This window comes from Panthera leo, chromosome E3 (genome assembly GCF_018350215.1).
Source record: "Panthera leo isolate Ple1 chromosome E3, P.leo_Ple1_pat1.1, whole genome shotgun sequence".
NCBI lineage: Eukaryota > Metazoa > Chordata > Mammalia > Carnivora > Felidae > Panthera > Panthera leo.
This window is the reverse complement of record NC_056694.1, coordinates 9,988,504-10,000,683: the sequence shown is the minus strand read 5'-3', so window position 1 is coordinate 10,000,683 and position 12,180 is coordinate 9,988,504. Positions and strand designations below refer to the sequence as shown.

Here is a 12,180-nt window from a genome sequence, read left to right as displayed (position 1 = left end):
GCCCCACTTGCTTAGCCTGCTGCTACAGTCCCCCCTCCCCCGCATCCCAGGGCAGGCTTGCCTGCTCTCCTGACCACTAGTAATCGGGCAGGAGACACACCCAAAGGCAACCAAGTGCGGGCCAATCAGCAGTTGGTGTAGCTCAGGGCCAAAGGTCAGCCCAGGCCCTGGCTGGATGCCGCCTTCAGACTGGGGGACAACCATAGGCTGGGCGGTGGCCTCAGAACAGTGGGTCCCACGGATACTTTGACCCCACCCATTTTTCCCAAATTTGCCCAGTGCTGGGATAAACAGACCAAAATTCAATCTACCTGTGTTCCTTGTAGGTTAAAATAGGGTGCTTTTCATACACTCAAGTTCTTCGAGCCTCTTTTGGATCAGGGGAATCAAGTACTCGGAGAAACTCGAGATCTGTTCAGGATCCCAGAGCTAGAAAATGCCAGAGCCACAGTTCCACAGAAAGTGGTTTATTGCTTTTAGAACAAAATAAGATGCTTTTAGAACTTTTGTTAGTAAAGAAAAACGGTTAGAACTTGAAAACATTTCTAAAACCATGTTTTGTCAGCGGATGCAAGTAGGCACTTCGACAGAGAAGACTGCCCGCTTGCAACCGTGCAGACCCGAGCTGCCCGGTTACATGGAGCCAACGGCTTAGAAGCGGGGCTTGCGCTTGCGGCCGGTGTACTGGGTGTCGGGTCTGACCTCCCTGTGGCAAGGAGACAAGGGGGCGGTCTCAGAAAAAAGAACAAAGGACCCACCTCAGGGACCCTTTCAAGTGCAGACTACCCCTTGGTGGCCACAGACCGCCCCCTCCCCCCATCCCCAGCCTGTCCCCAGCCCAGGCACTCACTTGCCCTGCCGCCTGCGGCGCTCCTTCTTCTCCAGCACCCACTCACGGCTCTTCCTCACCACCCCGCGCCTCGCCATCCTGCGCTGGATCCTATGCGGGAAACACAGCTCTCAGGGCACGGGTGGAACTCACGTGGCACTCAAGCTAGTCCACGCAGGGAAAAATAGCGGTCCTCCCCGGGGCAGGCGGCCTCCGATGCCCCTGCCACAGAAGTCCCTGCTTCTGGACACCTCTCCTCCCCCAGTGATATCCCCTGGGGCCAAAGCAGTTATCTGGTAGAAGAGCGGGAGGTGAGAAGCCCCACTCCCTCACGGGCATCTTTGTGGCAGCGACCACCTGTTTAGGTGTGTTCCCTTGTTAGGTGCTGCCTGTCGGGCAGGCAGGGGGCCGAGCTACTTTTAGGGCAACACGGGCCGGGGTCAGCCCTTGAGAGCCTGGCACTGCCAAGGACAGCCAGAGGCCCGATGCCCAGCGCTGCCGACTTCGGACCCTAGTCCGGCTGCGGGGTCGGCGTGCCTGGCATAGACCACGTGGGGGTTCCCAGCAACGACAGATGTCTGAGGCAGGAAAACAAGGCTGTCAGCTCACGGCAGCCGCGACAAGGATCCTCAAGCACTGATGTTGGCCTCCAGCCCTGGCTGAGGAGAAAAGGGACCCCTCACAGCCCCATGGGAGAGAGGCCCTGGGAACAGGGAGAAGCCTTTTGTCCCTAAACCACATCCCCACCTGGCAGCTGGGCTCAAACGATTTCCAGCATAATTCCTGCCACGGAGGGCCGCTCGCCATTTGAGTAACAACCATTTCCCGAGCACCTGAGCGCCGAACCCATGGATGTCCTACGGCAGATACGAACCAGGCTTGCCCTTGAAGAGCCCACGACTGGGCCAGGGCAGGGACCAGCCACACCAGGCAAAGCGAGTGCAGAGACCCAGCAGCTACTGAGGGAATGACACGGAAAGGAAAAGCAGAGTCTGCGAAAAACAAGACGGCTGCTGAGATAAGCGGGCATTTCTGCAAGCCGAAGGTGGGGCGGCAGCAAGACCAGAAGAACCACGCAAGGGTGCGGCACTGAAAGGACCGAGGGAGAATTAGGGAACAAGAGTCCCGTGTGCCAGGCGAGAGAAGGGGAGGGGTCCAAGTGAGATCCTGAGGGTCCAAAGCACAAGTTCCCTCCTTGCATGAGGGCCAGTGCAGGCCGGATTCCAGCACAGACCCTGTTTGCAGCTACTTCTCATCTGTTCTGACCTAACAATAAAAGTCGGAATCATTAAAAACGAAAAAAACTCAGGGGCTTGGTCGGTTGAGCATCTGACTTGATTTTGGTTCAAGTCATGATCTCGTGGTTCGTGGGATCAAGCTCCGTGTCAGGCTCTGAACTCAGCATGAATCCTGCTTAAGAATCTCTCTCCCCCCTCTGCCCCTCTCCCCTGCTCACACACTCTCTCCCTTCCTCTAAAATAGAAAGTTAAGGGCGCCTGGGTGGCTCAGTCGCTTCAGTGTCTGACTTCAGCTCAGGTCATCATCTTGCGGTTTGTGAGTTTGAGCCCCACATTAGGCTGGCTGCTGTCAGTGCAGAGCCTGCTTTGGATCCTCTGTTCCCCCCTCTTTGTGCCCCTCCATTGTTCACGCTTTCTCTCCAAACTGAGTAAAAACACATGAAAAAATTTTAAAAAGAAAAAAATCTCAGAATCTCACTTGGCTGGGCCAGTTCACGGAGGTGTGGATACAGGCAAGGAGTGTGCTCTCCCTTCAGTAAGCAGTGGGCGGCCAATGAGGTTTCACAACAAAGAAGTGAGACAATGTGATCTAGACACTTCAGCACGTACAGGCAGTGGTGCATGAAAGAAACATTAAGAATGCCCACAACCAGGGGGGCAGGAGTCTGAGGCACCAAGTGCAAAGCAGGAGGCAGCTGACAACAGGGGGCTGGAAGTACAGGACTAATGATCAAGGGTCTGTAAGGAAGGACAAGCTGGGTGGCAAGCTGGGAGCCATACAAGTAATGATGAGAAAGAGTCATGGGGGCAGATAAGAGCAGCAGGTGGGGGCAGTGAGCGAGGGCCCCAGACCAAAGGTGCCAAGAAGGAAGTTGGGCAGTAGTGGCAAATGCCACAGGTGGACCGAGTCATCAGAGAGAGTCAGAGAGACTAACAAGAATGATTAGACAAAACGACAAGAACACGACAAGGCCAGATCATCCTCCCAAAGGACAACAGCCCCCTGCCGCCCCCTGCCCCCTCCCCACCCCCCGAGCCGAGGACTCACAGAGCGAGTGCCCACAGAGCCAGGGAGACAGGCTGTGCCGGGCACTGTGCCGGGCACTGTGCCGGGTCTGCCCACACACACGCGCTCTGCTCCTCCACACGCTGCCCGGGTGCTGGCATTATCCCCTTGCTGAACAGCCGAGAAACGGACGCTTACCTAAGTTTACAGTTACACGTCGTCTGTAGACCCCAGTGTGAGGACAAGAGGGATTCTATGGTGGATGGAGGGGGCTGAACCACGTGCACATCCTCCGTGAGGTGGGAGAGGGCGCCACTTGCTGGGAGCAAGTGGTGGGTGCCTTAGAGCAGAAAACATCTAGGAGAGCACCCCCCCCCCCCCCGGCCTGCAAATCCCCATGGGGAACACGGGCTGAGGAAGCTAACAGAGATGACCGTGGGGAGGTCAGGGGGCTCCACTCTGTAGTAGACACAAGGAATACACTTGTGATCTTCACCACCCGTGGCCTTCCTGACCAGTTCTCTGTGCATTTTTCCCCTTAAATGTCTTAAAAGTCTTCAGACTTCTCACTCACATCAACCAGAACTAAGAAATAACCTCCTTCACTGCCTTACCATCAATTATCCAGTCAGCGAACACTGGAAACCTTTCACTAATAATAAGCCCCTACTCTGGGATCAGGGACACACCAGCAGAGCCCAAGTCCTCCTTCTGGCTGGGGAGACACAGAACCAGCAAGCAAACAAACACACAGGATTCAGAACAGTGAAAGGTGGTACGGAAAATAAAGGGTAAGGAGAACTCACCAAGGATACTGGAACAGATAAAGGGCAACGTGTGATTTCCCTTTCTCAAAAATTAAAGGAAAAAGAAAGAATTCACCTTGCTGCTGTGCAGAAAATAAATTCAAAGAGGCAAAGTGGAGAGAGGCCAGTGCCGCAGCTTCCACACTCCAGGCAAGGACGGTGGGGGTTCAGACCAGGGGAGGGGACCGGCTGTCACCCGGACAAACACAGAGGACTGGTCAGATGTGAGGTAAGAAAGACAAGAATGACTGTGCGGGGAAGGACAGAGGAAGGCAGTCTTGGTGTGAAAAACAAGAGCTGGGTTTTGTTCCCAATACTTGTGGGAAGCCTAGGTATGGATACTTAGGAGGCAGTTAGGAAAATGGAGGTGGGGTTGAGACCATAGGCATAAACCCAAAGCAACGAACCTAGAGTTGGTGATTAAGGCGGCAGAGAGAGAAAGGGTCCGGGCTGGGCCCCAGAGTGCTCGGAGAAAGAGGAGCCAGCAAGCTGAGGACAAAACCAGGATGGCAGGCAGGAGGCCGAACTGGGAAAAGCATCGAGGGAGTGGCTGGCTGTTGCCAGTGCCCAAGAACAGGCAGGTTAAGAGGAGGACAAGAGAGAAAGCGGACTGAGAAGCAGCCACAGATTTGGCAAGACAGAGGCTGGCGTGGCCTTGAGAAAAGCAATCCGTGAGGAGACGGAGGGGGGAGCAGAGACGAGTGACAGAATGGTGTGGTGGAGCAAGCGGCACATGTGAGACGTGACCGAGAGGGAAGCCCATGCACGAGGGGGCGCGGCGGGGGGAGTGAGGGCGCTTCGGGAGGAGACAGAAGAAACAGGGTCTCTGCAAACTGAGGGAATGACCCAGGAGAGTAAACATGAGGACACAGGAGCGGGGAGGGAGAGAGAGCCAAGAGGGGACAGAGGCCAGGATGCAGGTGGCAGAGGTAGCCTCGGGGAGGGAGGAGACAACCCGGCAGTCCTGGCAATAGGGAAGGCAGAGAGAGGAAGGAAAGATGGTGGCGTGGCTGTCCACAGACATCCAGAAGGGCCCCTGCTGCCCAGCCTGAGGCAGGAGCGGGCACAGGCCCACAGGGTTCCCCACTGTTACCACCCTGGTGTCACTGCCACGCTTGAACCTAAGAGACCTGGTGCAAGCAGAGAGCCACGTAGGACGACCCCGGCAGAAGCAAGCCCCCGCACTCCAGGCAGGGGTGACAACTGCTCACCTCTCACTCGTGAACGCAGACTCCGTGGCCTCCTCTTCATCGGTAGTTTCGGTCAGGGCCTGCGGGGACCAGCGTGCTCTTAGGTCAAGTCAACCTGGAGATCTCTCAACCCACCTGCCCCACCCCAGAAGGTCAGGCCACCCAGGCCTGAGTCCTCCCAACAGGTACCAGGCCCAGCCCCACAAGAAGGGAATCTAAAGGACACGAGCCTGCAAACTCTGGATCCCTCACCTTTGGCAGAAAGGTCGAAGGCCCAGAAAACAAACAGAGGTAGAACCTGAAACCAGAAAAGTACAGAGTGAGGGCTGGGCTCATAAAGCCACGCACAGGTACAAGTCTCCACACTCCTTCCCATGAACAGGTGCAGAATGTGTAAGCCCCGGTGACCCAGCCGAGCACTCCTCTGGCCCACTCATCACCCCAACGCCCTCTCTGCTCAACGCGGACAGTGCACTAGCCCCCAGCACTCACTTCTTCGCCTTGGCGCTGTTGGGGAAATCCACCACCACGCCACCAGTGAAGCCAGCCTTGGTGGCCTGGATCGTGATCAGCTCCAACTGAGAAGAAAACGGCAGCGAGTCAGGCAGGGAGACTGGGGGAGCACACAGCTTCCACTCCACTCCTTTCGAGAAGCCAGTCTGCCTCCCAGGGCGGACCCTACCCAGGAGAGCTGAAGGTTTTCATCAAACTGTTCCCAATTCTGAGTCCCCAAAAGGCGTATACACAGGAAAGTGCAGGCTGGAGCAGCAACTCCCCTGGTTCTCACTTTTCTAGCCCAGGGACCCGTCTCCCTGCTCCCATCTCAGGAATGAAAGGCCACCATTCAGGAAACAAACTCCTTCAAGTTAGGGGCCGGGGACAGCTCACCACTGGCCTATCAGGGTCTGCACCTGTATCTCCTCATCCCCATGGCGTGACGACCGGCCACAGAACAGACAGCTGTTGCCATCCTATCAAATCCTCCCCCCACTGCCATTCATTTGGTTACAGCAATCAGACACATCCTCGTAACTGTAACACCACAGATCAGCCGAGAGAACACACAGGTCCTATCCTACCCCGCAGAAACCTCTCCCTCAGGTACTCACTCCCTACTTTTCCCACCAGTCAGCAACAATCTCCTTGTCCCGTCACCTCCCAACAGCAAGAGGGCAGGTGAGGGAGGCACAGGACAGCTTACCTGTTCTGGGTCTCTCCCCCTCCCCTGCACCTCCAGTAGCCAAGGCGCTCACCTGCTCAGAGTTCTCAGGATACAGCTGCAGGACAGCCCGGGCTCCACGGACCTATAAGCCACAGAAACATCACTCTCCTACAAACATACCATGGGCTCAGGGCCCAACACTTCTCTCTTCCTCGTGCACTAAATATCTGAAATCCCACTGTGCACGTGACCCTGTTCTCAGGGCTGGGGATGTAGCCGTGAACAAAAGAGAGAGCGCCTGAACTCCTGAAGGCCCGCTGCGGTGAGAAAGGCAGCTGATACATGGTGGTGACTTAGTGCCAAGAAGAAAACCAAATCAGGACAAAGGAATGGTAAGTGACAGGAGACTATTGGGTTTATTTTTGGCTCAAGGAAGGCCTCTCTCTGAGGAGCACTTGGGCAGAGTCCTGACTGTAACAGGGAGCTGGCTGAACATAGAAGGGAAAACCATTTCCACAGAAAGGCAAACACAAAGGCCGTCAGAACCTCAGATTAACCCCAGTGTGTGTGTGTGTGCAACAGAAACCACGTAACACACAAGGACAGCCAGCCATCCACAAGAAACAACCCATTCTAGGAAAACCAGGGATGAAGTGAGGTGATTAAGAAGAACCAAGATATACCTGGCCTGCTCCAAAAAGGAAAAGAACTCATTTTTAGGACTTAAAATCTCAAACTATCAATTGATCCTATTAAACAACTGAAATCAACACCATCAGTTACAAAAATAAAAAGCTACTGAAGGCTCTGTCTGTGATAAATAACCCTTCTGCACCCCATCTGAGCATCAGCAGTAGGGGAGAGGGAGGGTGGGAGTCACAGGATGTAAGCACTCTGCGTGCCCTGGACATGAGGTCTCTGTCCTCACTCCGTGGAGTCCGTGCCCCTACACCAACTTCCGATTAAAATTTAGTGCAGCCAGACACAGGAACTGTGATCAGTCTCAGACACCACCATCTTCTGCCATTTCATTAGGGAGCGTCAGACCACCAAGCTCTCTCTTTAGGCCAAGACAGGAGAACCATGATAAGGTCCTGCCACCCCATGCAGTACCATTTGAATGGCTTTCCCCTGGGAAACTTCCTACTCCGTTACTGCCTATAGAAGCGAGAAGCGGCCAGCCCAGACTGGGAGACGATCTCATACTCACCAGCACAGAGTAAAGAGAAGAAAAAAAGCAGTATAGGCGCTTGGCAGGGATGTCAGACTTCTTATTTGCATTACAGAGCCACTGGACAGCAGAAATGCTGAGAAAGGAAAGGACCCCAGTCAGGACAAGTACCAACATGCACTGCTCTCTCCAGCCTCTTCAAGACTCTAACACCACACACAATCCTTGAGCCCCAGGTGAAACCCTCCTGCCTATAACTCTCTTTCTGGGCCTGTGCAGATCCACTCCAGGTCACCATTCTATAATACCGGATGGAGGAGAGTAGAGAGAAGGTTGGCATTAGCTTCCTTGTAGCCAATCTAAACCAGTATTTTCTCAACCTTGTTTCTCCATGCAGCTCAAATTTAAAATTCCTCAGTGTGTCAAGGCTCTCTGCCACCTACCCCTTCATTCCCTTCCTCTAATCAAGGGAAAACCCCTTTATAGTATGTACACAAAGGCACTCATTCACTTATTCTCCTCTTCAATCGGTTCCTTCAACTGTACCTGTTAGGTGTCTTCACCATCCCCAGATTTAAAACCCTCAAGCAACTATTATGTACTCCACTCAGGTGTTTCCCCCTTCACTGCTGTGTACACACATGAATGGAAGCCCAAACCCCACTTGTCTGTCCAACTGCCTCTCCCAGGTTTTACCTTCCTCTACCACAGCACTCATCAGCACCTCCAGCTTGCTTCAACAACCTAACTAATCTCTCCTTTCTTTTCCTTTTTTTTTTTTAATTTGAAGGAGTGGGGGAGCACATGCAAGCTAGCAGGGGAATAGGGGCAGAGAGAGTGACAGAGAGAGAGAGAGAGACAGAGAGAGAGAGAGAACGAATCTTAAGTAGGCTCAATGCTCAGCACAGAGCCCGACACGGGGGTTAGCCCCACAACCCTGGTATCACGACCTAAGCCGAAATCAAGAGTCGGCCCCTCAACCAACCAAGCCACCCAGATGCCCCTCTCCTCTCCTCTCAATAATCTTCCCAAAATACAGCTCTGATCTGGTTACTCCCTAGCTTCCCATCAATTACTGAATAAAGCTCAAACTTCTCAGCACGGAATTTAAAAAGCTCTCATTCTTGAGGTGCCTGGGTGGCTCAGTAGGTTAAGTGTCCAACTCTTGAGATCGGCCCCTGAGTCGGGCTCTGTGCTGACAGCTTGGAGGAGCCTACGTGGGATTCTCTGTCTCCCTCTCTCTGTCCCTCCTTTCCTTGCATGCACCTGCATGCATGCTCTCTCTCTCAATAAACAAACTTAAAAAAACACCTCTGGTCTTCCCCACAATCTATCAGGTTCCTTTCCCTGGGCACTTCTGTGCCTTTGTTCACACTGTTCCTTCCCTCAGAGCCCCATCCCCAGTCCCAGGACTATCCAAGTTCCTCTGAGCCTTCAAGGCACAACCCCAGCCCCTCCTCCTCCTCAAGGCTTCCCCGTGCTCTCTAGCTTTTCTTCACCGCTCTGGTGGGTCCCACAACTCTGGTCCCACCCCACACTCAACTTCATGTTTAGCTGTATGGCCCCTGTCTTATAGCACCTGACACACCACGAAGAGTTAAAAATTAAAAGAAAGGGGGGCGCCTGGGTGGCTCAGTCGGTTAAGCATCCGACTTCAGCTCAGGTCACGATCTCACAGTTCGTGGGTTCGAGCCCCGCATCGGGCTCTGTGCTGACGGCTCAGAGCCTGGAGCCTGTTTCGGATTCTGTGTCTCCCTCTCTTTCTGCCCCTCCCCCACTTGCACTCTGTCTCTCTGTCTCAAAAACAAACGATAAAAAAAAATTAAAAGGACTGTGTTGTATTTCCACAAACCTCGCAGCACCTTGTACCATGTCTTACATATAACAAATGCTAAAAAAAAAAAAAAAAAAAAAAGTAAGTTTGCCATACTCTCTCAAAAACAAATAAAAAGTGACTACTTACTCCTAAAACATACAGACAGTATCACTGGCCTTTGGTTTGCTGCAGCTTAGAACAATTTCACTCAACCGTTACTAAAAAGCAATTGCTTTCCTTGAAATGATTTCCCCCACTCTTGTTCCCAGATGTAAACTAATCCCTTACCCTAGAAGAAAATCTTCAAATCTACATTTTTACTGCTTACCCAGATCCCTAATGCTCAACCCACAATCACAGGATTAAAGCTGACTTCTTCCCCTATCCCCTACCCTCCACCCCATCGACAAAGAGAACAGAGAATACACCAAATAATCAACAATTTACCACAGGACACAAAGAACAACTTCATGTTTCTAACAGTCACTTCAACGTTCTAAGATCTGTTATCGAAGTACTACGTAAAGGCTCAAAACTTAACCCAGACAACCCAAAAAGGACTAAGCCACTGAAGAAACTGGCAAATCCCGGACCACTCTCCATTACAGTTAGTCAAAAAGAAGGAAACGAGATGGCTGCTGGGGCCCACAAGATGGCTCCTAGAGGTGTCAGAAGCCACCTCTCCACCACCCTCCAACAAAGCACAGAGAATCTATAATCTATACCAGTGGTACCTGAACCTGGCAGCGCAAGACGATCAAAGGAGTAGACCGTTTCAAAATATAAAAAATGCGTAATATAAAAACTGCTCTAACCAGGGATGTGTATTTCTAAGTCTCCTGTGTAACTCTGCACAACCAGTTTAGGAAGCACTGACCTGCAGGCCTAAAAGCAGGAACTGAAGACTCTTACCTGATACAACCATCAAAGGTGCCTGGTTTGAAGGGAATGCCCTGGCCCATGTCCCCCAGAAGCAAGTCTCCCTCAGTGTCTCTGTCCAAGGCCGCATCTACATTGGACGATAATACGTCAGGAAAACAGACGACGCGTAGCTGCTCAGTACTCATGAAGCGTAGTCTGCTCCAATGCTAAGTAGCACATACTTACCCAGCATGGCAGGGCTGATGTCGATGCCCACCCAATAGTGCCCCTCATCCGAGAGATAATCTCCACTCAGCCCAGAACCACATCTGGAAGACACGATAAAAACAGGAACTCAATAGCGTGAGCAGGAAAGACACTCCTCCACCTGGACAAGCTGAACTAGGCCCCAGGATCTCACCCAATATCCAACAGGTAACAGGGCTGACCCTCAGGCAGATAAAGGAGCTCCAATGCGCGCCCAGCCATCTTGGTCTGGACATCAATCATCCGTGAGCTGGGAAGGCAGAAAACACAAGTGATAAAAGAGTTCTGGGCTAAAACATTGCTCAGAGCAAAAGAAGAGAAAGAGAACAAGGCACAATCACCCTGAGATACTGTCCCAGTCACCATACCCAACTACACCTATTTAAAAGCGACCCCCAAAGTCCATGTAATACAGCAACAAGTTATTTTGCGACACAAATTACAACTTTGCCAGCTGCAAAACTGATGTGAAGGGAATAAATTGCTTAGCTAATGACTATTGCCTATTTTCAACTCCATATGGTTCTGATATGTTTATTACTTAAAAACACGTTTTCTGGAAAAATTACCCACCATAGTTACTCTCCTGTATAAAGCTCAACAAGGTACAACAAAAATCCATAGCAGTTGCTACCCATGAGAAATATAATGCAAGGCACGTGGGACTTTCTTAGTGCCATGATTAAAATGAAATACTAAAATTAATTGTAATAGTTTACCCAACCCAATAATCCTGGTAATATATCTTAACCCGATGTGCTCCAAATAGCATTTCAACACATCGTCAACATAAAAGAGGTAAAATGTTAACATTTTCTTCACAGTAACTCATTCAGACCAAACATGACTTCAAAAGAGAATACTGCCTCTTAACAAAACGGATCTTTGGCGTTCTCTGCCTTTCCCAAGATCAAGAGGAAGAATCGCACTGAATTCTGCAGCTGGGAAAAAAGCTTATGTTGCTACATAATGACAACCGGATCAGAGATTTCTGCTGGCCTTGGTCTTGGACTCTAATTTGAATGGAAAAGTGGAGAACGGTTATCTCTAGAGTAGTGGTATCAGAGAGAGCAGGCTTGGAAGTCCCTGTTCTAGCCTTCACCTGTTAAATGACTCTATGCTTAACACAAGTTAACTGCCCCCCTGAAATTCAGATACGACACCAACACTTGTCATAAGACCTTAATGATAATGCAAACAGGGGCACACAGCATTCTGGGAATACTACTTCCTCCCCCTCAATAGCACTGACCCCCTACACGTATCCACCGCCCCTGCCGATTTTACCGCATGCTTCAAACAAGCTGTCACATGAAAGTTTGAGAACCCCCTGGAGAAAGTACGCATGATTCACCTCCATTTTAATGCTAAGTTCACCGAGGCCCAGAGGGTTCCGAGATTTACTCAAAAGTTGCCTTTCCCACCGTAAAAAATAGGATCGATCCGGGTCCCTTCCTTCCCCAACACCCCAAACTCTTGCGTGCTTTCCAAGTAGCGCCAGCTATCAGGGTAACTTGCCGGCCCCCGAACCCCGACGCCGCGCAACATCTAGGCTCCCCTTACTTGCGCACGTATTTCCGGGCTTCATTCTTGTCATAAAACTGCGGGAAAGAAAAAGAGAAGAGTAGTATAGAAGGAATCAAGACGCGAGGGCCTTAAATGGAGGAGAGAAGGACGTGCGAGAGCCGCAAGCCTCACCAGCTCCGGGGGCCCGCCGTGCTCCGGTCTCTTCCCGCGGAACGCCATTCCCACGCCTCAGCCGCGAGACTCCCGCTAGTGTTCCGGGAACCCGGCTTTTATGCCTTCGGCCCCGCTCCCGCCCAAAAACACGCAT

At 51.9% G+C, this 12,180-nt stretch overlaps 1 protein-coding gene and 1 non-coding gene across 2 annotated transcripts; both read right to left on the bottom strand.

Moving 5' to 3' along the window:
• Positions 1–451: 451 nt before the first annotated feature.
• Positions 452–12,148, bottom strand: BUD23 (BUD23 rRNA methyltransferase and ribosome maturation factor). Its single transcript, XM_042921906.1, has 12 exons — positions 12,045–12,148; positions 11,910–11,947; positions 10,501–10,596; positions 10,326–10,408; positions 10,131–10,227; positions 7,442–7,538; positions 6,323–6,373; positions 5,562–5,647; positions 5,322–5,367; positions 5,091–5,149; positions 851–940; positions 452–706 (listed from the first exon to the last, which is right to left on the bottom strand). The coding sequence occupies exons 1-12, from the start codon at positions 12,090–12,092 to the stop codon at positions 652–654; spliced, it is 846 nt and encodes a 281-aa protein (XP_042777840.1). The 5' UTR covers positions 12,093–12,148; the 3' UTR covers positions 452–651.
• LOC122210410 lies at positions 1,402–1,532 on the bottom strand. The gene has a single exon (XR_006198056.1).
• Positions 12,149–12,180: the final 32 nt, after the last annotated feature.

Coding starts and splice junctions, on each gene's coding strand:
- BUD23 (XM_042921906.1), bottom strand. CDS start 12,092: ATGGCGTTCCGCGGGAAGAGACCGGAGCACGGCGGGCCCCCGGAGCTG. Junction 10,228..10,325: donor CATCAGCCCTGCCATGCTGG/GTAAGTATGTGC, acceptor CGTCCAATGTAG/ATGCGGCCTTGGACAGAGAC. Junction 6,374..7,441: donor CTTCTCTTTACTCTGTGCTG/GTGAGTATGAGA, acceptor TGTGGCTTATAG/GTCCGTGGAGCCCGGGCTGT.